At 60.8% G+C, this 23,935-nt stretch overlaps 2 protein-coding genes across 2 annotated transcripts; both read left to right on the top strand.

Annotated features, from left to right (window-relative positions):
* Window positions 1-333: 333 nt before the first annotated feature.
* On the top strand, window positions 334-17,665 carry UFD1 (ubiquitin recognition factor in ER associated degradation 1). The gene is made up of 12 exons (XM_068990297.1): window positions 334-416; window positions 2,865-2,997; window positions 3,450-3,482; window positions 5,193-5,314; window positions 6,113-6,243; window positions 7,228-7,300; window positions 9,470-9,538; window positions 10,098-10,163; window positions 10,372-10,419; window positions 10,942-11,030; window positions 11,592-11,673; window positions 14,440-17,665. The coding sequence occupies exons 1-12, from the start codon at window positions 414-416 to the stop codon at window positions 14,512-14,514; spliced, it is 924 nt and encodes a 307-aa protein (XP_068846398.1). The 5' UTR covers window positions 334-413; the 3' UTR covers window positions 14,515-17,665.
* Window positions 17,666-18,929: 1,264 nt separating this feature from the next.
* C17H22orf39 (chromosome 17 C22orf39 homolog) lies at window positions 18,930-21,628 on the top strand. Its single transcript, XM_068990024.1, has 3 exons — window positions 18,930-18,953; window positions 19,057-19,224; window positions 19,989-21,628. Exons 1-3 carry the CDS (start codon window positions 18,930-18,932, stop codon window positions 20,112-20,114), a joined length of 318 nt encoding a protein of 105 aa, XP_068846125.1. The 3' UTR covers window positions 20,115-21,628.
* Window positions 21,629-23,935: the final 2,307 nt, after the last annotated feature.

Genomic DNA, 23,935 nt, shown 5'->3' with positions numbered 1-23,935 from the left:
TCACTCCCGGCGTCAAGGGGCGCGGCCGCGTTCCAGGGCGGAAGTGCGGCCCACTTCCGCCCGCGTCCTGGGCGGCGTCTGTGGCGGCCGGGGGCGGCGAGCGTGCTGGGCCGCGCCGGCGGGAAGGGGGCGCCGTCCGCCGGGTCTCACTCGCGGGAGGCGCTCCGGGGTTAGGCAGGCGTATCGGGACGCGCGCGCCGGAGGCGCTCTTGGTCCTCGCGCTTCGGCCGCGCTTGCCCGCGCAGCGTCCCTGCGCTCGCGCCTCCCCCGGAAGTGCCTTCCGTCCGTGCCGGCGAGCGCCAGGCTCCCGGCGCACAGCTGAGGCGGCCGCCGCTGCGAGGGGGCGTCGGCGGCCCGCACCGGCAGCGTTTCCCGGCACAGCGCTCTGGCCGGGCGCGGCGGAGGCGTCCGCCATGGTGAGTGGCCGGGCGTGCAGGCCGGCCGCGGCGGGCGGACGTGGAGGCCGCAGAGGTGCCGAGTCACCCGGCCTGAGTCCGCCGACGTCTGGGACTGAGCGCAGTGTCGCGGGTGTAGACCCGTGTCGGCTTCCCGCGGACAAGCGCGGGGTCGGCCTGGGCGCTGTGGGCGTGAGAGGCGAGCGCGCGGGCCGGTCCCGAGAGCTCGGGCCTGCCGCGCCAGCGCGGCCCCGAGACCGCTCGCCCGTTGCGCCGGAGCGGGCGTGGCGCCGGCTCGGGAGCGCACGGTTCCGGTGCTATGCCTTAGGACTGCAGGCTGGCCTGCCTGCTGAGCTGTGTGAGCCCCGTGCCGCCCGGTTTACCGCCCCCGAGTGTGTCAGTGTTGGGAGCCCTCCTCCCAACCCGGAACACTGCCGGGTGCTGGCGCCGGGGTCGTGCAGGGCAGCGGGGCGGGGACGAGAACGCGGGGCTTCGGTGGGGAGGGTGCTGAGACGTGAGGAGGCCCGCAGCCCACTTCCTCCGTTCATCCCCAACGCCCTGTGTTTGCTAGGCTTCTGGCTCAGATTTTGTCCAACGGAGAGTCTTGCCTGGAAGAAGGAGAGACACGGTTTGGAAAACTCCCTTGCGGCGCTGCAGGGAGTGGAGAACCGTCCGTTTTAAGCAGGAGCTGCGTTTGCCGTCTGTGGAAGACAGTTGGCCCAGCCTGCTCGTTCTGGAATTGCTAGTAAACTATTTCATCAGTACCGGACTCTGCTTTTAACAATGTGTGCTTAGAATCCAGTCAAGACGTGCTGTCTTGTTAAGGTGTTTATTTAACTTGTAAAAAACCATATGCCGTAGGTCTAGCACTTAAGCCATGTGTAAGTGTACAACTCGGTGGTGTAAAGTATATTCCTGTTGTGCAGTGGATGTCCAGAACGTTTTGGTCTTGAAAAGCTGAAAGTCTGTCCCTGTGGAACAGTGGCCTCTCCTGCCAGCCCATGGCAGCCACCTTTCTCCTTCTGTCTGAACTTGGCTGCCTTAAGTACCTCCTATAAGGGGAATCCTGCAGTGTCTGTCCTTCCCTGTGGCTCATTTGGCTGAGTTCATTATCATTGTCACACGGGTTGGAATTTCCTCCCTTTTTGTGGCCGAACAGTGTTCCATTGTGTGAATGGATCACGTTTTCTTTAGTCATTCTGTCGGTGGGCATTGGGGTAGCTTCCAGTCCTTGGCTATTGTGAAGAGCGCTGTTGCGGATATGAGTGTACATCTGTATTTTCAGACCCTGGTTCCGATCCTTTGAGCAGATATCCCATTGTGCGGTTTCATGATCTTCCACTCCGGCACCTCACGGCAGTCACAGTACCCTGAGAACGCCCTGGGTTGCTGGGCAGCCTGAGTTCTGAGCCTCCCTGTAACCTGCAGTTTGAGAGCTAGGATCTTATGTTTGTGGTGGCACCGTGTCTAGGCTTCACTTGTGTGTGGGAGGGAGGGGTGTGGTGTGATGGAGTTCCCCACGAGAGGGGTGTGAGCCCTGGGCCTGGGTGGAACAGAGGAGGTCCAGAGAAGGGTTAGGGTGCTCCTGGAGGCCGGGGCGGGGGTGGGGGGCTTCTGGTTTCTGCAGAGAATGCTTTCCTGACTGTCCTCTTAAAGCAGTGTCCCCGAGCTCCCGGTTCCCTTTCCCTCTCTCGTGCTGAGAACGCTGCTGCCCAGATGGTCTCCTGGGCTTGTCTCCCTTGCCTTGAACGTCGCCTCTGCCAGGGCAGAGGTTGGAGCTGTTTGGTTAGTGTTGTTTCCCTGGTGCTTGGAGACCAGAGCCCAGCAGATGGTGGCACTCCTAAACACGGGCCGAGAGGAGCGTGGTCGGGGGCGGGGACGTGGCCATCACAGGGGATCCTGGGACCTGCTGGTGGGGGACTTGGGGGCTGGAAGAGGCGAAGGACAGGCTTGCTGGGGGCACCATCTGAGCACCACGGGGACGAGCTGGGCAGCAGCTGCTGGGAGGTGCCCCAGACTCCTGCGAGGTGGCGACTGGGTAGCCTTGCTCTGGCCAGCTCTGGCTGCAGACGGGAGGACCGGGCCTGCCCTCTGTGCCAGCTGCGGCTGCAGACAGGAGGACCGGGCCTGCCCTCTGTGCCAGCTGCGGCTGCAGACGGGAGGACCGGGCCTGCCCTCTGTGCCAGCTGCGGCTGCAGACGGGAGGACCGGGCCTGCCCTCTGTGCCAGCTGCGGCTGCAGACGGGAGGACCGGGCCTGCCCTCTGTGCCAGCTGCGGCTGCAGACGGGAGGACCGGGCCTGCCCTCTGTGCCAGCTGCGGCTGCAGACGGGAGGACCGGGCCTGCCCTCTGTGCCAGCTGCGGCTGCAGACGGGAGGACCGGGCCTGCCCTCTGTGCCAGCTGCGGCTGCAGACGGGAGGACCGGGCCTGCCCTCTGTGCCAGCTGCGGCGTCTCTCTCCTCCCCCAGTTCTCCTTCAACATGTTCGACCACCCGATCCCCCGGGTCTTCCAGAGCCGCTTCTCCACGCAGTATCGCTGCTTCTCCGTGTCCATGCTGGCGGGGCCCAGCGACAGGTCGGACGTGGAGAAAGGAGGGAAGAGTACGTGCCGCTATCCTGTGCCTCGCAGCCCCCCGCCCCGCCTGCAGGGCCCCAGCCCTCGCAGCCCCCCGCCCCGCCTGCAGGGCCCCAGCCCTCGCAGCCCCCCCGCCCCGCCTGCAGGGCCCCAGCCCTCGCAGCCCCCCCGCCCCGCCTGCAGGGCCCCAGTCCTCGCAGCCCTCCTCTGCATGTGAACAGGATCTGGTCGCCGTCATGGTGTCACAGCCCCGGACGCCGGGAGGTGGGGTGAGGGTCCTGTTGTGATCACATTCCCGGCTGAGGGCCGTGTGGTTCCAGCCGGCCAGCTTTGCTGTGACAGACCAGTGTGAAGTCCTGCCTGCCCCACTAGCCTCCTTGAGCACTTCCGTGTAGACGCACCAGAAAGCGCGCTCTGGGTTTTGTCGTGTTCCGTTAGTTTTCCTTCTCTTAACGTGTCTTAAACACTCTTTCCACAGTAATTATGCCGCCCTCAGCCCTCGACCAGCTCAGTAAGTACTTGCTACCTGACTTGAGGACAGAGATGCCATGACTGTGGGCACCGGGGCCACACGGGAGCCCCTCCGCACCTGGGTAGAGACCCCTTCAGCAAGGCTGGTTGGGGGCCACCCCTGAAGGGTGGTCGCTGGGCTGGGAGGCTGGGGCCTGCAGGTGCTTCTCTGACAACCCCCACCCAGGTCCCGTGGAGACGAAAGGCGGGTGTGAGCGCCAGGGCCGTTTGCGCTGCTGGGGTAGCTGATGGCCTTGGCTGGAGGCTCGGGGTCTTCCCCTCAAGGACGGTGGCGGCCCCAGGAGGACGCTGCGAGCAGGCCTCTCGTCTCCCTGCACCTCTAGCCTCAGCTCCAGCCACAGTTCTGAGTCCTCCACCCCAGGAGCTGCCCCCCACCCCTGCCTGCCTCGTAGCAGGAACGGGAAAGGCCACGCTGTTCTCCCTCCCTCGACCACTCCTCCAACGGGAGCCACTCGAGACCGTACACCCCAGCCCCACTCCTGGAACTAGGGAGACCCCGACCACAGACATTGAGTCCCTCGGGGCGGGGGGTCCACACTGTGTAGGGCGCACGCTGGGCAGCTCGGTGGGGGCCAAGTGCTGGCTTGGGCTTTGCACCTTGCCCGATCTGACCCCAGACTAGCGACTCTCTGGGTTGTTGTCCTCACCTCTGAACAGGACACGCGGAGCCGTCTCTGTGACTGCTCGGGGGCGGTAGTGCTTCCTGGATGGTGCCTGTGGTGTGTAAACAGCCAGGGCCCTGTGGCAGCGGGCGGGGGCAGGGGCAGGGGCAGGGGCTGGCTCTTAGGCAGCGCCAGCTGCAGCCGCTGTACCCGTGGAGGGAGGCCTCGAGTTGTGCTCCGCTCAGCCGGGCTGGGGGGTGAGTAGACCCAGGGCACGGCCCCTGGGCCCAGGTATCACAGAGGACGGGCCGGCCTGGAGCCTGACTCATGCGTGGAGCTGACCCAGGACTGAGACCAGGTGTGTTGGTACACAGACGGGAGAGGAGGCTCGGGTCGATCGGACGGGGGCTTAGGCCAGTGCTGGATGGACCTCGTCAGTCATGGGAGGAACTGTCCAGGTGAAATCCTGTGGGTAGAGGAGGTGAGGGGGTGCAGCAAGCTCAGGCACCCCAAGGTGCTTCTCGAAATCTCAAGATGAAGTTTGAAAATTACTGGACTGAGAAACACAGGGGTCTCTACAGTGGCAAGAATCTCAGACCCGAGGTTGGATTCCTGATCAGTCCGTTCACCCTGACCCACCTCAGTCCGGTGCACAGCTCTGCAGCCCAGGGCACGCTGGTGACGAGGGCCTGGTGCCTGAGGCACCTTGTTCCTGTTACCCCACCCCGGGCAACCAGCTTCACACACCCCCCAGCAGCCTCCCTGGCATGAGCGTCTGGGCACTCTTGGAGGTGTGCTGTTGTGCCTCCTGACTTTTCCCAGCACCTGGTCGATGTGCAAACTGAATAAGCGTGCAAACACGTCACTTTCTAGAGCTGGGATTTCAGACAAGCGCCCGTTTAAGTCGTGCTGTCTCAGCAAATGTCAGCTCTAGCTGGAGCGCAGGGTCCGCTGGGTGGGCAGATGCACGAGGCTCAGCCCCATGAGGGTCCTAGCGCCTGCCAGGGGTGGGGGCTACCCCAGGGAGGGTCTAGGGACCGGGTTTCTCTTCCTGGAAGAAGCTGAGCCGCATCCCTTGCCCTTTTCAGGCCGACTTAATATCACCTACCCCATGCTGTTCAAGCTGGCCAACAAGAACTCGGACCGAGTGACTCACTGCGGGGTGCTGGAGTTTGTGGCCGACGAGGGCATCTGCTACCTCCCCCACTGGGTGAGCAGCCGGGCCGCACGGCCCTGCCCCAGGGCAGCTGTCACGTGTGGCCGTGGACGCGGTGCTCCAGGACCCTGCCCGGAAACCGCAGCCGTGCTGTTAGACTACCGTTTCCCGGGGCAGGCTTGTTCTAAGTGATGGAGAAGGAGTATTTTCAAATGACCCGAATGCAGAGTTCCAGATTTTTAATCGGTGTTCTTCTCCCTACTGTGTGTGTGCGTGCGTTCACCGGTACCTCAGTGTCCCTACTGTGTGTGTGTGCGTGCGTTCACCGGTACCTCAGTGTCCAGAGCACTCAGCCATGTTGCCATGGGAACGAAGCCTCTCTGCACTCAGGCTGGCCCAGTGCTGTCCACAGGCCGGCAGAGCTGCACCTGCACCACAGGGCGGGGCCCGTGGCAGCTAGGAGTGCTGTTGGTGGGGGGACTGGGCTGCAGCGTCCCCAGTGTGAGGGCCCCACGGCTGCCCCCTCTGTCCCTTTGCCCTTCAGCACCGTCTTCTGTGACTGCCAGCTGCTCTCAGTGTTGTAGGTGCTTTGAAGGTACCCGAGGGCCCTTGTTTTTACAAGGTCTTCTGTGGAAATGCAGTGTCCGGACAGTGTAGAAAGGCTGGCCTGGGGCCTTGGGAGTTGGGTGAAGTGGGTGGAGGTCCCTGTGGGAAGGCTCTGGCCTGAGGAGGCCTGGAGCTGGCAGTCAGGGCCTCGCCTGCGGCCCTTCCAGTGACTGGCTGCCCCAGGTGTTCCCGCAGCTCCCCCTGCCTTTGCCACGCCCCTAGCGCGGCCCCTCTGCTCCCCTGCAGATGATGCAGAACCTGCTGCTGGAGGAGGGCGGCCTGGTTCAGGTGGAGAGCGTCAACCTGCAGGTGGCCACGTACTCCAAGTTCCAGCCGCAGAGCCCCGACTTCCTGGACATCACCAACCCTAAGGCCGTGTATCCTTCTGGAGACGCACGAGCTCTTTGCGGGCGGAGCTGTGCAGGCGGCGGGTGATAGCCGGCCTCCGTGGGGCATGCCTGCCGTGGGGCCGCACAGCAGGCGTGATTGACACTGACTTGGGAGCGCTGGTGCTGGGCTGGTGGGTCCACACGGCGTGGGGGCCTGGATGAGCGTGCTGGGCGCTCGGCGGCCCCCGCCCGGGGGCAGCTGTGCCTCCCTCCAGGGGCCCTGGCACAGAGCCCAGCGGCGCGTCTGCAGCCGTGCGTTGTGCCTGGCCTGGGTCTTCAGTGCAGATCAGTAGATTGCTGAGGAGGAGGCGTGCTGTGCTTGGGCATTTTTCCCTTGTCTGGGCACTCAAGGTGACTCGGTTTTGAGAACTATGTAGTAGTTTTTAAAGAAAGGGCTGACAGGCTACTTTTTGTTTTAAAATTGTTACTGTTAAATGTTTTTAGTCTAAAACACACGGCAAAATAGAAGTGACTGCCCAACAGGTGGAAACGGCAGAAGTATAAACGAAAACATCTTCACTCTTGAGGCAACTTCACCTACGTTTCGTTCCACATTTTTCCTATAGGGCTTTTTAAATCCCCTCGTTGAGGTGTAGTATACGTGCAGTGACGCGCACGCTTCAGCGAGTTTGGCTCATGTGCCCCCAGAAGGGTGCCTCTGCCCTCTTCTTCCTGTCTTCAGCCGACCCCTGGCCCCAGACACCTGGCTGCCTCCCACCTCAGAGATCGGCCCTTCTCAGGGTTGGGGGTCTCACTGTCCCATGGCTGGTTCTTTTCCTCAGTGGAGAGTGAGGGTCACCCCATTACCACGTGTTAGAGATGCTTCCTTGTTGTTACTGAATTGTTGCCCCAACTCGGCACGCGACTGTCGGGCACACAGAGTGGCCTGACGTTGCGAACCCGCTGTGGGCGCTCGTTTCGGACGTGAGGACTCCATCTTGCTCTGCTGGCCTTGACCGTGCGCGTCTGCAGGCTAGAAAATGCACTGAGAAGCTTCGCCTGTCTGACCACTGGGGACGTGATCGCGATCAGCTACAACGAGAAGGTGAGTGCCCCGCCCCTCGCGTGCCGGGGCCTGGAGGCCGTGGGCGCGGGCCCGCGCCTCGGGCTGTGGGGGCGGACGCCGGCCGCACAGGCGCACCCGCACGCAGACGCCCTTCAGGGCCGGACGCCGGCTGCCCTCGGGCAGTTTCCCTCGTGCGACACGCGGTCCTAGGAGGCGTTGCTGTTCCGTTTTACGGATTCTGAGTCACGCTCTGTATTTTTTCATAAACTGAGACGTAGTTTTGTTCCCTTTAGCTTCGTGGGGACATTTCCGTTGTTGTCTATCTTAAGCTTTTTGGATTACAGACCATCTTGACATCGTTGTTCTCAAAGTATAAGAGCAGAAAACAAATGGTAAAAGAGAGTGACTTCTTTGAATGGTAAGGGAAGGACAGTGACCCAGGTGTGCGTAGACTCGGGATGCACGTCAGGGTCTCCATTTTTGGAAGTATGGAGACTGGATCCTCCAAAGGGCCCTTCGGGGAAGACTTGACAGCCTGTGCTGAGGGCTGGTCACCCATCTGAGTGTGGCGCGAAGTCTGGGTCAGGGCCTCTGCGGGAACCTCATCCCTTGAAGGGGCCTCGTGGATGCCGAGGAGCCTTGTGCCAGGCTCTCTGGAAGCAGCAGCCCAGCTTCGTGGTGCCCTCAGGGCGGCTGCAGGCTGGAGGGCAGCCCTCCGGTTTCTCTCTTCCAGCTCTGGTGCCACCACTGGAGGTTTCACGGGCCACTAGTTAGCTGTGACCTGCAGTTTGGGAGCACAGCTGTCGACAAAGGGGAGCACGGACACGAGTGTCCACGCAGCCTCAATGACGGCAGCAGCAGTGCCCGAGACCCTTGGGCGGCGCAGACTCACTCCCGTCACGCACTGGGGGGCCTGCAAGCCGGCCAAGGGCTGTTGAGCACTCTCTGTGCTGGGGACCCGCCCCTCCCGTTCAGTGTTCTCAGTGGTGCAGCTGTCTCAGCTGGTCATGAGAAAAGCAAGACGCTCACCGGGCAGAGAGAGAGCCTGAAACACGCAGGAGAAGCCGCCGGGCAGAGAGAGAGCCTAGAGCAGCGCAGGAGAAGCCGCCGGGCAGAGAGAGAGTCTGAAACACGCAGGAGAAGCCGCCGGGCAGAGAGAGAGCCTAGAGCAGCGCAGGAGAAGCCGCCGGGCAGAGAGAGAGCCTAGAGCAGCGCAGGAGAAGCCGCCGGGCAGAGAGAGAGTCTGAAACACGCAGGAGAAGCCGCCGGGCAGAGAGAGAGTCTGAAACACGCAGGAGAAGCCGCCGGGCAGAGAGAGAGTCTGAAACACGCAGGAGAAGCTGCCGGGCAGAGAGAAGCCGCCGGGCAGAGAGCGAGCCTAGAGCAGCGCAGGAGAAGCCGCCGGGCAGAGAGAGAGCCTAGAGCAGCGCAGGAGAAGCCACCGGGCAGAGAGAGAGCCTAGAGCAGCGCAGGAGAAGCCGCCGGGCAGAGAGAGAGCCTAGAGCAGCGCAGGAGAGGCCGCCGGGCAGAGAGAGAGTCTGAAACACGCAGGAGAAGCCGCCGGGCAGAGAGAGAGTCTGAAACACGCAGGAGAAGCCGCCGGGCAGAGAGAGAGTCTGAAACACGCAGGAGAAGCTGCCGGGCAGAGAGAAGCCGCCGGGCAGAGAGCGAGCCTAGAGCAGCGCAGGAGAGGCCGCTTCCTGCTCCTCAGCCTGTGAGTCGGTGCGTGGTCTCCACACAGAGGCTCCTCCCGACACCACAGCTGGCTTTCAGCCTCCTTTCCTCCTGGCTGCCTGGGAAGCGCTGCCGCCTCTGCCTTGTACGGGAATCGCGGCACTCACGTAACCAGTCTGGTGCGGGCAGCCTCAGTGCACCCCACGATGAGCCGTGCTGGAGCGAGCACGCTCAGCACCGTCTCACCCAGCGTGTAGCTCGTTACCTGCTGGCAGTAATTCCTGGGAGTGAACTTCCCTGGGATAGGACATTGGGTCTTTTGCAGTTAGCTGCCTAACTGCCTTGTCAGGTTGGAATCATCTACGAGGGTGATCAGCTGAGGGACAGGCTGGGGGGGCTGACCACTCCGCTCTCCACAGCGGGAGGTGTGGCTGGGGAGGCTGTCGTCAGGGGAGTGAGCGTGTGCGGGGCCAGGCGTGCCGACACAAGTGTGGGCCCAAAGCTGCCAGGAACCAAGCCCTTCTCTCCCGCCAGATCTATGAGCTGCGGGTGATGGAGACCAAGCCGGACAAGGCCGTGTCCATCATTGAGTGCGACATGAATGTGAGTGGCCGTGGGGGAGGGCTGTTGGGGCCCTGCTGACCGGTGCCCTGGGGAGGTGTCACGTGGCCCCTGGGGTTGCTGGGGAGCGGGCAGCAGATGCTCCCAGACCCTCTGAGGAGGCCACTGACCTGTAATCAGTGGCAGGGCTGCTGTCGGTTCTGAGACAGCCAGCACGTCAGCCCTGCCAGGGGCCCATCTTCTTAGAGGCTGAGGTGGGGCTACTCAATTCCAAGGAGGGGGCTCTTGGTCCCCACAGCGGCCCAGCACGCCAGGTTTCTGGGCAGGATGCCCATCAGAGGGGTTCCATCTGCCCGGGTCCGTTTAGATGGCATTCTTGAAACGACAGCCTTCAGGAATGGAGAGCAGAGGAGAGAGAGAACACTGGGGAGGTCTGGACGTGGCGGGGTCGCAGTGCCAAAGTCTCGCTAGGACTGTAACCCGGGACCGTGGAGGAAGGGGCCCCTCCTGTGGGGCTCTGGCAGCCGCACGTGGGCCCACGTGGCCCCAGCGCAGAGGCTGCGTGCGGCCCCGCGTCACGGTGCTCTCCCCCCGGGTACAGGTGGACTTCGACGCCCCCCTGGGCTACAAGGAGCCAGAGAGGCAGGCCCAGCACGAGGAGTCAGCCGTGAGTGGCTCCCCGCACCCTCCCCAGCTCTGCGCACCTGCCGCGGGGTTCCGCCTCTGCTGGTGCTGATGCAGCCGTGCTCTCCCTGCCGAGCCCCGCTCGCGGGCCCCGTGTGTCCTGGCTGTCCGGTGCCGGCAGAGGCCAGGGAGGGTCCCGGGAAGGGCTGGGCCCTCGCTGAGAGGCGTGTCCCGTTTTCCTGTCCCTCCAGGAAGGCGAAGCTGACCACAGTGGCTACACCGGGGAGCTGGGCTTCCGTGTGAGTGCCGCCCCCTGCCTGTCGGGGATGCCCCAGGGACCCCAGCCGGGCCGGGGCACCCCGCACACCTACACCTGGCACCTTCTCAGTCTCCAGACCCTTCTCCATCCGCTTTCTTTGGGATCCTCCCAGCAACTGCCAGGCAGCCCCGACTTCCTAAAACTACTCGCCTACCAGAAAGTAGCAATAGTGCCGCAGACGCACATAAGCCCTTCAGGGCTCACCAGCCGTGACGTCTGCTGTGGGCTCTGGACCGCGTCCCGCGGCACATGGTGGCCCCCCGCCCTGCTGCCGCCCCTGGGAGAGCGGGGCAGTGTGGGCGAGGCTCAGCCTGGGCTTGGGAAGCAGGCTGCAGAGCTGAGCCGTGGGCAGCCAGTGCCCTGGATGGCACGGCGGCGGAGGCTCCCCTGAGCTCACGGGGCCCCGGGGGGCTGGGCGCTGAGCTCCCGAGGCGGTCCCCGCCCACGCCCTGCAGTGCTGCCCCTGCCCCAGGCCCCTCTCACCCCACGTCTGCTCGCCTAGGCCTTTTCTGGCTCCGGAAACAGACTGGACGGGAAGAAGAAGGGGGTGGAGCCCAGCCCCTCCCCAGTCAGGCCTGGAGACATCAAGAGGTGGGTGTGCTGGCCCCAACCCACCCCCTGACCCAGGCCCCCGACTGCCGCGCTCTGCGGGGTCGCAGGCGCTGCCCCACCGCCAGGCCCTGCCCCACTGTCAGGCCCGCCCAGCCGCCCGCAGGCCTCATCAGCCCTCTGTCCTGCCCACAACCCGGCCGTCCCAGCTCGTGCCGTCAGTGGCCGCCCGGCTGCCTCTCCCGGTCATTTGGCCCAGGGACTCGGGGCAGAGTCCTGGCTCTGGTGGCCCTCATGGTGACAGCAGGGCTGAGCTGCGTCCCCGTTGATCACGTGAGATGCCACAGACGGGTCTGCGCCCGACCTCTTGGAGAGTGAAGTGCGTGTGGGTGAGAGGCTGGAGGACGCTGATATGAGCCCAGGAGACCCTGCCCCGTGCCCTCTGCTCCCCCTGGAGTCAGCAGGGAGGCGCCCTCTGGCTGGCACGAGGTGCAGTGGGTACAGCCTCGAAGCGGAAGGGAAGCCCTGCTTCCTCCCTGTGCTTACAAGCGGACTCTAGTCCCTTCTTCTGGCGCCAACGTTTCTCCTGCTCTCTCTTCATAGAGGAATTCCCAACTATGAATTTAAACTTGGCAAGATCACGTTCATCAGAAACTCACGTCCGCTGGTCAAGAAGGTTGAGGAGGTGAGTGTTTCATGAGTCATAACAAGTTTCCTTGGCTACTGGTGACAAGGGGATTCTTTCCCTCGCGAATGAGGGTCTCCTTTTCTGTGTTCTCCATCCCGGCCCTCCTCCCCGTGGGCTGGCTGTCCTGCTGAAGCCGTGTGGACTCTGCCGGCTCTGTGGTGGGGATGGGCGAGGGCTCAGCTCCTTGCTCTCCTGTGCGGGTCCGGCCCAGGCTGTGCGCTGAGATCTTTAAGCCCCGGGTCGGTCTTGCAGGGCAGCTGCTGTGATCATCTGCCTCTCACAGACCGGAGCTTGAGGGCACTGGGGTCGGGGCGGGGTGGTGGTCAGGGTGCCCAGGCCTCGGGCAGAGCTGACCACCGAGCAGCCACCCCAGTGCCTCCACACTCCAGACATGCCTCCCTCGGCCCAGGGCGGGGAGGGGAGGTTTCACCGTACGGGCCCTTCTCCTGGGTGCCAGGAACTGGCTCAGAAACCCCGCACAGCCTGCCGCCTGGCCACTGTGACTCTGCTGGCGGTTTGGGTTTGGGTTAGGTGGTTAGCCCCACTTCAGACCCTGGTCTCCTGGTTTCCTTCTTGAGGCTCGGTCCCCTGGGGACCAAGAGGGGTTCAGAGACCCACTTAAAGCCCTTCCTGGCCTTAATGCTCGTCGCGTTGACACCATGCTGAGACCTTGCTAAGCTGGGAGGAGCGCTCTCGGTCCCCCCACCAGGCGCTTGCTCGCCCCAGCCCAGCTGCTGGCCGTGTCTGCCAGCCTCGCCATCCTCTGGCCCCTTCGTCCCTGACCATCGCAGGGTGGGGAGACAGGTGTGTGCAAACACGTCCAGGCGCGGTGTGTGATGGGGGTGGCCGGCGGGTGCACTCCCGCTGCCTGTCCTGGGACACGGGGCACACTCACGGGGGTCTTGGGGGAGCCCCGAGGAGACCAAGGCACCTGACTGGGTCGCCGCAGCCCTGCTGGGGCAGGGGGCAGGGCCCGCGCTGAGGACCAAGCGTCTGTCCCAGGGCACTTGGCCCTGCCCCCAGGAGAAGGGCCGAGCGTCACGGTCCCTGGAAAGGCCTCAGCCTGGCAGTGGTAGTCTGTCCCTGGTGTCCGCCCCACCCGGCTCCCATGCACAGGCTGGGCTGGCTGCAGCTGGAGGAGCTTTGCCAGCGGAGCCCAGGGGAAGTCCCAGCCCACTCCCCCAGCGTGAAGACTGCAGTCAGAAGGCTTCCCTTGCCAGCACCCCAGTCCCGGGAGCTCAAAGACACCAAAGGGGCAGGAAGCACCAGGGAAATAACTTTCCCAGACAGGGGCCCTCCAGGCCTCCAGCCAGTGAGTGGAAACAGCTCCAGGTTGGGGCAGAGGGAAGACCCTGAAGCTTCCAGGAGGTGGAGATTCTGCCATGGGTCAGGAACAGCAGGGGACACGGAGGAGCAGGGTCCTCAGACGTCTGTGCCTGGTTCCTGCACATCGCTGTGCCGAGCCCTCACCCCTGAGCCTGAGTGCGATTGTGTTTGGAGGCACGGCCTTTCCAGAGGTGAGGTGGGACGAGGCTCTAGGTGGGCCCTGTTCCACGCCAAGGAGATGCAGACACCCCAGGGAAAGGCCTGTGAGGACGCAGGGGCGGGGCAGCCACCTTCCAGCCACGACCGGGGCCTCCGGGGAAGCCACACTGCCGGCCCCTGGGCCTCGGGGTCCGTGTCTCGCTGTGAGGAGGTGTGTCTGTGCTCAGGGCCAGCCTGTGGTGGTGGTCTGGTGGCCCCAGCAGTCTCACACCAGCCCCATCAGTGAGCCGCCAGAGGAGAGAGGTGCCCAGTTGTTTAAGAGCTCCCTGGAGGCCGGCTCTGTGCCCTCTCAGGAGGCTGCCGTGACACCCCACTGAAACAGAGACTAGAGTAGGCACGAGAAAGCCTGCCACCCTGGAAGCGGGGCCGCCCCATGGCTGTGTGCAGCCCTGGAGCGTGGCCCGTGCAGGCAGGGCACAGCCCCGAGCGCCTGGGAGACAGGTTCCTCAAGTGGTGAAGTCGGGGGGGCCCTCCTGCAGCCGATGTGTGCACACCGGAGAAGCCAGGCTCCGGTGCCAACCGCAGGGTGGACGCAGGCCCTGCAGGGAGGGGGCGCTGCTTGGCCCGGTCTCAGCGTGCCCTCCCGTGGTCGCCACCACGAGAAGCCTGCACGGGGCAGGGGAGAAACACCAGCTGCCCCAGGCGGTGGTTGGCGTTGGCTGGGAGCCTGGGTCCTCTTCAGTGTCTCCCCGACTAGCAGCAGAGCTCGTGGACAGTTACTTGCTGTTTTCAGAGCTTCTGGAAAACAGTCTTTGTGCTGGGAGGAGAATACCTTGGTAGACTGAAGCCTGCCGAGTCACCATTCTGCCGAGTGCACCGGTCTGCCGAGGAGCTGAGCCTCTAGGGGAAGTAAAGAGCTGTGTGCAGAGACGCTGAACTGCTCACCAAGGCAGCTTCACTGCTGCAGAGCTGGAAATAACAGCGACACGGGCTGGAATTGGTGTGAGAGGAGAAGCGTGTGGCCTGAGATGGGGCGGTTGTCTGCGGAGGCACACAGCAGGGACTGGAAGTGTGCTTTGGCGTGGTTTTTCTTCTAGGGGAAGAAGGCTGCGGTAGAGTAGTTACCTGGCTTTGTTTTCAGTTCAGCCGGTGATAATTCACATTTGTAGGAATAAAGTGGGAGTCAGGAGGATGGCGGGATGGCACCTGAACCAAAGGAATAAAGCATTTCTAGTAAACTTCCAAGGAGCTGCTGAAGACGGTGTTTTCTCCTCACAGGATGAAGCCGGAGGCAGATTCGTTGCTTTCTCTGGAGAAGGACAGTCGTTGCGTAAAAAGGGAAGAAAGCCATAAGCTGGGACTGTTGACTGTTTGGAAAATAAAATAATTGCAGCATGCTGGCTTTTAGTTGCTGGCTCTGAGGGGATGCTCCCTCACTTTGGGTTTGCATAGAGTCACCTGGAAGAGGGCAGCGGGACAGCGGCTGTGTGCTGGATTTGGGGGAGAGAAGGCCCCTGGGGCCCCTTGGGGGGGCCTCTCCTCATGCCCACACTCACTGCTCAGCTGAAGCGGGGTGCCCCAATTCCTGCTGGAAACAGTGAAGGGTTGGATTGCTCTAAGTTGGGCTTTTTCTTTTTTTTCATTTATCCTTTTCCCAGGTCATAACTTAGCTGTTGCCTTTGGGCTGAAAAAAGCGGTTTAAAGAAAGTGACCATCCCATTGCGCTGGCTGCAGTTTAAGTATCCGAGGAAGGTGTTTGTTTATTTTACATGTTGATTTTTTTTTTTTCTCCTAAAAAGCCATGCCTCAGAAGGAAAACCTGATTTAGAAGCATTTCTGCTTTTCAGTTCAGTTAAGTCGCTCAGTCGTGTCCGACTCTTTGCGACCCCATGAATCGCAGCACACCAGGCCTCCCTGTCCATCACCAGCTCCGGGAGTTCACTCAGACTCATGTCCATCGAGTCAGTGATCCCATCCAGCCATCTCATCCTCGGTCGTCCCCTTCTCCTCCTGCCCCCAATCCCTCCCAGCATCAGAGTCTTTTCCAATGAGTCAGCTCTTCACATGAGCTGGCCAAAGTACTGGAGCTTCAGCTTTAGCATCATTCCTTCCAAATAACACCCAGGGCTGATCCCCTTGCAGTCCAAAGGACTCTCAAGAGTTCTCCAACACCACAGTTCAAAAGCATCAATTCTTCGGTGCTCAGCTTTCTTCACAGTCCAACTCTCACATCCATACATGACCACTAGTCAAACCATAGCCTTGACTACACGGACCTTTGCTGGCAAAGTAATTTCTCTGCTTTTCAATATGCTATCTAGGTTGCTCATGACTTTCCTTCCAAGGAGTAAGTGTTTTTTAATTTCATGGCTGCAGTCACCATCTGCAGTGATTTTGGAGCCACCCAAAAATAAAGTCTGACACTGTTTCCACTGTTTCCCCATCTATTTCCCATTAAGTGATGGGACCAGATGCCATGATCTTCATTTTCTGAATGTTGACCTTTAAGCCAACGTTTTCACTCCTCTTTCATCAAGAGGCTTTTTAGCTCCTCTTCACTTTCTGCCATAAGGGTGGTGTCATCTGCATATCTGAGGTGATTGATATTTCTCCCGGCAATCTTGATTTCAGCTTGTGCTTCTTCCAGACCAGCGTTTCTCATTATGTACTCTGCATATAAGTTAAATAAGCAGGGTGACAATGTACAGCCTTGATGTACTCCTTTTCCTATTTGGAACCAGTCTGTTCCATATCCAGTTCTAACTGTTGCTTCCTGACCTGCATAGAGGTTTCTCAAGAGGCAGGTAAGGTGGTCTGGTATTCCCATCTCTTTCAGAATTTTCCACAGTTTATTGTGATCCACATAGTCAAAGGCTTTGGCATAGTCAAGAAAGCAGAAATAGATGTTTTTCTGGAACTCTCTTGCTTTTTCGATGATCCAGCGGATGGCAATTTGATCTCGGGTTCCTCTGCCTTTTCTAAAACCAGCTTGAACATCTGGAAGTTCATGGTTCACACACTGTTGAAGCCTGGCTTGGAGAATTTTGAGCATTACTTTACTAGCATGTGAGATGAGTGCAACTGTGCAGTAGTTTGAGCATTCTTTGGCATTGCCTTTCTTTGGGATTGGAATGAAAACTGACCTTTTCCAGTCCCGTGGCCACTGCTGAGTTTTCCAAATTTGCTGGCATATTGAGTGCAGCACTTTCACAGCATCATCTTTCAGGATCTGAAATAGTTCAACTGGAATGCCATCACCTCCACTAGCTTTGTTCGTAGTGATGCTTTCTAAGGCCCACTTGACTTCACATTCCAGGATGTCTGGCTCTAGGTGAGTGATCACACCATCGTTATTATCTTGGTCATGAAGATCTTTTTTTGTACAGTTCTTCTGTGTATTCCTGCCACCTCTTAATATCTTCTGCTTCTGTTAGGTCCAGACCATTTTCTGTCCTTTATCGAGCCCATCTTTGCATGGAATGTTCCCTTGGTATCTCTAATTTTCTTGAAGAGATCTCTAGTCTTTCCCATTCTGTTGTTTTCCCCTATTTTTTTGCATTGATCGCTGAGGAAGGCTTTCTTATCTCTCCTTGCTATTCTTTGGAACTCTGCATTCAGATGCTTATATCTTTCCTTTTCTCCTTTGCTTTTCACTTCTCTTCTTTTCACAGCTATTTGTCAGCCCTCCCCAGACAGCCATTTTGCGTTTTTGCATTTCTTTTCCGTGGGGACGGTCTTGATCCCTATCTCCTGTACAATGTCACGAACCTCATTCCATAGTTCATCAGGCACTCTATCTATCAGATCTAGGCCCTTAAATCTATTTCTCACTTCCACTATATAATCATAAGGGATTTGATTTAGGTCATACCTGAATGGTCTGGACTTCCCTGGTGGCTCAGACCTGGGTTCGATCCCTGGGTTGGGAAGTTCCCTGGAAAAGGAAAGGGCAACCCACTCCAGTACTCTTGCCTAGAAAATCCCATGGACGGAGGAACCTGGTGGCCATGGGGTCGCAAAGAGTCGGACACGACTGAGCGACTTCACTATCACTGAATGGTCCAGTGGTTTTCCCTACTTTCTTCAATTTAAGTTTGAATTTGGCAATAAGGAGCTCATGATCTGAGCCACAGTCAGCTCCCGGTCTTGTTTTTTGCTGACTGTATAGAGCTTCTCTTGTCTTTGGCGGCAAAGAATATAATCAATCTGATTTTGGTGTTGACCATCTGGTGATGTCCATGTGTAGAGTCTTCTGTGTTGTTGGAAGAGGGTGTTTACTATGACCAGTGCGTCCTCTTGGCAAAACTCTATTAGCCTTTGCCCTGCTTCATTGCGTATTCCAAGGCCAAATTTGCCTGTTACTCCAGGTATTTCTTGACTTCTGCTTTTACTTTGATTTAATTTGGACATAACTGGTTCTTTAGTCTGTTTTGTAAAAACAGCTTCGTGGTGAAGCACAAATGTAAGTGTTAGAATAAATGAAACCTGAAGATGTGTTCTCCCTACCTCCCACTCCCAGTTTTAAATGTATTAAATTTTCCAAAGTTCTGCTGGCCTTTTTTTTTTAAATTAGTGTTAATTTAATTTCAGGTCTCCACTTTATATAATGAGCTCCTTTGACATGTCAATTCAATTATTTTAATCTCTTGTTCCTTGAAAATAATTTTCGATTATGAATTCAAATGAAAAACAGGCAGTGACCAAAACCTGAATTGCCTCTACGCGTCTGATTAGGTACCAGCATGCGGCTGACAGCTGCTGGAAAGGTCCTCTGCGGGCTTCTCCGACCCTGGGCCCAGCAGGGGCTCCCCTTGCCTCTTTGCCATCTCGACAGGCTTCCCTCAACACTCAGGAGACTCTTCCCCCGCGGGAGAGTGGTCCCAGGGTTCACCCACGTGTCCTCAGAGAAGGAGCATTAGAGTTCATCGTGATAATCAGGGTTGGGCCCTGTGACCCAAACCCACACCCAGGCAATGCAAGTGGTTTCGGAAGTCTTGAGCAGGCTGTGACCTGCCGGAGCCTCCAGGGGTCTTGGCTCGCTGGCGGATGTAGACGCCCTCTTTGGTGGGCAGCTTGGCCTGTGAACCACCACGGCAGGACGCCTTGGTGAGACTGCAGCTCTCGGCCCTGACCCAGACTCACCCAGCGGGTAACTGGCGGTGGCTAGGCTGGGGGAGTTGGAGGAGCACCGCGGAGGGGTCGCAGGGTAGTCCTGAGGCGCCGTCAGCCTCCTTGCCGTCGCTGTCATTGCCTCGTGCGCGCCCTTCACGGACGAGCCCGGTTCCCCGTCCCCCGCCCCGACCCCCGCCTCAGCACAGCCTCACCCCTACCGCCGCCTCGGGACGCCCACCCGCAGGGCCTGCTGGCTCCCCGGGCCGCACGGCCTCCGCTCCACTCCGCCCCGCTTCCTGCCTGGACGCCCTCGGGAGGGGACACGGGCGGGACAGCCGCAGCCGCAGGCTTGACCGCGCGGCGCTGGAGCCCGGGTGCGCTGATCCATTTCAGTGGCCGGAACTGCGAGGCGACCAAGAGAAAGCCGCGGGAAGAGACTGCCCCGCCCACACCGGGCTCGGCCCCGCCCACCTCGAGTTTCGGACCCCGCCCCCAGGCTGTTATTGGCTGCCAACCCGGATGTCCCGTTCACTGGCGCATCTCAAGGAGGTGGGCGAGGAGCTGCTGGCAAAGCCTCGGCGCTCATTGGCCCCTCTGCCCGTCAGTCACGCGGCGGCGGCGGCGGCCTCAGGAGGCGGGCCCGGCGGTTCCGGAACATGGCGGAAGGAGAAGGCTGGCGGGTAAGCTCCGTGGGCGCTGGGGGCCCGGGGAGCCGAGTCCGCCGGTCGGAGCGGGCGGGCGGGCACCTGGTCCCCGCTCACGCCCCCGTGCCCGCCCCCGCAGCCGCCGCGCCCGTGCGAGGCCTACCGCGCGGAGTGGGAGCTCTGCCGCAGCGCCGGGCACTTCCTGCGCCACTACTACGTCCACGGCGAGCGGCCGGCCTGCGGGCAGTGGCGGCGCGACCTGGCCAGCTGCCGCGAGTGGGAGGAGCGCCGCAGCGCCGAAGCCCAGGTGAGGCCAGGTGACCCGACCGGGCCCGCCGAGCCCCGGAAGGCCGGGAACCAGAGGCGCCGGGCGCCGGGCACAGGGGGCGGGCCTTGAACAGGGGGTTCGGGCCCAGCCCTCCGCATGTGCTTTGATTCGTATCATTCAAAGGTCCGTCTGGCAGCCAGGCTGGGAGAGGGCGTGGTGCAGTCACGGGAGTCCCGTACGGAGGGGCTCTTGGTCCGTCCGTTCAGCAGACACTTCCCGCTTGGACGCTCTTGGACGTACAGGAGCGGTTAGAACCCGATCTCTGCCCTCCTGACTCCCACATCCTAGTCTGGCATACAGTGGTGCTCTGGAGCTGATGGGGCAAAGGGTGGAGCGGAGCTGTGAGGGTGCAGAGCTCGTGGGGTGTGCCAGCAGGACTGGCGAGTGTAAATGCCCAGTCCCTGAGCAGTGGAAGCGAAAGTTGGCGGGTCTGTGTGGCAAGAAATCAATAACTTAAACACAGCTTGTAAAGATAGCTCTTATATATCAGTGTGAGAAATGGATTTCACAGTGAAGTGGACAAAAGGCATAGAGAAGGGATTTACCCTGAAAGGACGTCAGATGGCCTGATACACATTTAAAATGACGGTAAGTGGTTTCTGCCCAGCGGAACATCCACTGGGGTTTGGAGAGTCTGAGCACCTGGGCAGTACTGGTGGAATGTGGGGTGTTTTGATTGCATAAATGTCAAATGCATGCCTTTTGATCTCAGAGGGCTGCCCGTGACCCGGTCTCCTTTGCAGCGGTCCCTGTGTGAAAGCGAGCGGGCCAGAGTTCGGGCTGCACGGAAGCATGGCCTGGTGTGGGCGCCCAGGCAGAGCCCCCCAGAAGACTGGCACCTCCCTCTGCCTGAGGACAAGGACGGGTGACCGACCCAAACAGTCCAGAGGGCCCCTGGGAGCTTCCACCTAGCGTGGGACATGGAGCCCTTGCCTCCAGCCTCGCCTGCCCTGCCGTCACCACCAGGCTTGGAGCCGGTCCACCCAGCATGCAGTGTCCCTGTGGGCAGCCAGGGAGGCTGTCCCAAGGGCTGGGCTCCTCAGACGAACCCTCCAGGGGCAGCTCTGACCCGTGGGGACACTTGGGGGGGAATGAGGTGGCCCCCCCCACCAGCCCTGCTCTGGTGGCCACCACGCACCTCGGGTCTCTCCCGCCACGGCCACTCACTGCTCCTTCCCTCGGAATTTCACCCAGTCGTTTTTAGAAAATGTGGATTATATCAAAAGACATTTCACAGGTTTAATTCCAAATAGAAACTGTAAATTACATCCAGGTTTTAATATTGAAAGAGTTAGATGCGGGCAGTGTTAGAATTTTGTACATTCTTGTAGATGCTTTTAAAATACATGTCCTTGAACCAAGAAGAACCCTCCTTTAGAGGTCTCTTTCTTCTGCTGAAATGATGTAGCCTCTGGGGCCGCGCGGCCGGCCCGCCACTGGGCGCTGTTCACCCAGCCTGCGGCATCTCGGCGCTTCCCCCTGGGCCCCAGCCAGGGCACAGGCGTGGCTCCGCATCATGGAACCCATTCTTGGGGGCAGAATAACCCACCCCTTCAGAAGGACGTTCATTATTGGGCCCCCGTGTGCCGCAGGAGTCCTCTGTGGCTGAGCGGTGGGGGTGCACGCACGGGACCCCCGGAGCAGAGGAGAGTATAAAGAAGGCGCAGGGTGCCCCTTCTGGCAACAGCTGAGCCCATCAGCCGCGGCTGCACCTCTGTCCACGGGCATTTCTGTGCGAGGAGAGGGTGGCATGGCTGGGTCCTCCCGGGTCTGAGACCCCCCGTGGGGGGCTGTGTGCTGGGAACGGCGGCCACCCCCTGGTTCCCGGGATTTGTGCAGCAGGGCGCAGGCACCATGAGGAGCCCCACGCCTGCTCGGATGCTGAGCGTGCCTCCAGTGCAGGGGAACATGCCTGTGTCAGGCGTGTCCACGCCCTGGGACCGCACACCCAAAACGGACACATCGCCTCTGTCCCATTGAGTTCAGGGGACGGACATGGACATTCAGGCGTCAGCCGTGAAGATTGAAACGGGCAGCGTCTTTCAGACTCGGGCCAGAGGCCATGGTGACGAGCCGTTTGGGTGGTGACCCAGTGCAGCGCGGTCTCAGGGACGCTGGCAGTTCTGGGGCCAGGGTCAGAGCGCCATCCTGGGGAGCCTGTGATACGAGGATGTGCGGCGGGGAGCCGGGCAGGGAGCTGGGCCCCGCTCGGGCAGCACTGTTGTCTCTGGTGTAGGTGAGGCTGGCCAGCCTCCAGCCTCCTGTCAGCCTCTCGTGACCTCCGAATAAAAGGTTGAGACAAAACAGTTGGCCACGACCTACTGACTTGGTTGTCCAACCTCACCGAGGAAAGCTACGGGCTGGAAAAGCACCTGTGAGGGGTGGGGCGGTGGGGAAGGCTCTGAGTGTAGCCCTGTCCGAGGAGGAGTCTGAAGGCTTGCAAGGCCGAGAAGGAGCCACAGGCTGACGAGGCCGGTGCACAAGCTGCGTGCTTACTCAGGTGAAACGGCCCCTGGCGTGCCTGCCCTGAGGTGGGCCTCCGCCTGCAGGGACCCTCACTGCTGGGCTACTTCCTGCCCCCCACCCAGTTCCTCTGGAGGAGGCCTACCCCCTGCTGCTCTGTGCAGGCTGAGTCCCTTCAGTGGTGTCCGACTCTGTGACCCCAGGGACTGCAGCCCGCCAGCCCGCTGCTGTCTCTGGAGCTCTCCAGGTCAGAGCACTGAAGTGGGCTGCCATGCTCTCCTCCAGGGGCTCCTCCTGACCCAGGGGTCAGAGCTGCATCTCCCCTGGCTCCTGCACCGCAGCCAGTCCTTTCCCGCTGAGCCGCCAGGGGAAGCCCCAACCCCTGCTGCTGAGCATGACTGTATCTGGAGGTTGCTCTTTAAAGGGCTGATTAAGGTGAAATAGGATCACTTGAGTGAAAGTCACTCAGTTGTGTCCAAATCTTTGCAATCCCATAGACTATACAGCCCATGGAATTCTCCAGGCCAGAATACTGGAGTGGGTAGCCATTCTGTTCTCCAGGGGATCTTCCCACCCCAGGGATTGAACCCAGGTCTCCTGCACTGCAGGCAAGATTCTTTACCTGGGCCACAGGGGAAGCCCAGGGTCGCTTGGGCAGGCCCTAACACAATGACCGGCATCCTTACGAGAAACCAGGGCACGGAACGACCACACGGAGACACGGGAAGATGATGGCTGTCTGCACGCCAAGGAGAGCGTCCTCGGAAGGCATTAGCCCTGCCCACACCTGGACCTGGGACGTCCAGCCCCGGAACTGAGAGAAATAAACGTCCACCATTTCAGCCCCTTGGTCTGTGGTGTCTGTTCTGGTGCCGACCTTACTCACGCCTCCCCTGCCCCGCACTGAGCGGCCTGGGCTGGGTCAGGTGTCAGCCATCCTGGAGGACACACCGCCTTACCGGTCCCTGTCCTTGACACTCTCCTTGGCGCCCCTCTGACCCCCAGCTTAAAGCCCAGAGCTGGCCCTGCCCCTCCTCGGGGCGCAGGCCCTTCACCCCCACCCCTGTGGCCCCGGCCTCTTGCCAGTGGCTTCTGCCCCTTCCTGGTCACTTAAGGGCAGCAGTCAGCGTGGGGGCCGCCTTCTCCCCAGGCCGGGCAAGCAAGGGCAGCCCCTCACCCCTGGCAGCCTCAGACAGGTTAACTAACAGAAGACAGACACGAGGTTCAACACGTTTATTCACAGCAGGCTCGACCGGTCAGCAGCAGGCCGGAGCCCAGTGGGGTGGGCTCCGCCGGGCGGTGTGTCCCGAGGCTGGCTGCCTGCATCTCTACTTCTTGAACTCCACCTGTGTATACACCTTGGTGATGTCTTGGTACCTGCCTTCTGGGGGCTGGTAGTTGGCGATGGGCGGCGTGTAGTCTGGCCCTTGTCTCTCGAAAGGAAACAGGCTGGGGTCCCGCTTGGTAGCCTCGGCATGGAGCTCCGGGGCCGTGAGCTCCAGCTCCCGCAGAGCTTCCCGCTGGGCCTCGAGCAGGGATGCGATGGTGGCCCTCTCCAGCTCGTGCTCATGCTGCTTGTACAGTGACCACTTCTTCAGGAGCAGGGCTCTCCGCTCGGTCTCCTCAGAGGGGAGCTCCACCGGCGGCCGCTGCCTGGGGACACGCGGAGCCAAGGGTGTGGCCTGGAGGTACAGACCTCACCGACCGACTGCACGGGACCCGAGTGTCCCCGCTGGAGACGCGTGTGGAACACAGGGACAAACTAAGGGATGGGGCGGTGGATGCGGCGGCAGCAACACTGGGAACTGGGCCGTTCGCTTTACATGGAGACAAGAAACCGCGATCCCCCCAGCAGACCGTGGTGAAAGCCGGCTTTGGAGAAAAGTCAAATGGCGTGAAAACAGACCAATATCCCAGGGAGTCGAGCCTGTTACCAGCCCCGGAGACCCCAAACAGCGGGGTACCCCCCTGTATCAGTGGGGTCTGATGAGGCAGCGATCCCAGCCACCCCACCCCACCACCGGCTTTGAGCGTGTACGTCCCGGAGCAGGAGGCCGAAGGTTTCCTGCCATCCGGAGGGGCGGGGGCTGTGGGCCACATTCGAGCCTGCTCAAGCCCTGCCAGGAGTTTCCCGCCCATACTCAGGAGCAGCAGTACTTTCTCCAGGAGGGGGCTCAGCATGGGGCCAGGCCAGCCCCGGCCTATGACTGCCCATGACAGGTGGGAG

The sequence above is a fragment of the Capricornis sumatraensis genome, chromosome 17, assembly GCF_032405125.1.
Source record: "Capricornis sumatraensis isolate serow.1 chromosome 17, serow.2, whole genome shotgun sequence".
Taxonomy (NCBI): Eukaryota; Metazoa; Chordata; class Mammalia; order Artiodactyla; family Bovidae; genus Capricornis; species Capricornis sumatraensis.
Note: the sequence above shows the minus strand (reverse complement) of the source record. Positions and strands in the feature narration are given on the sequence as shown.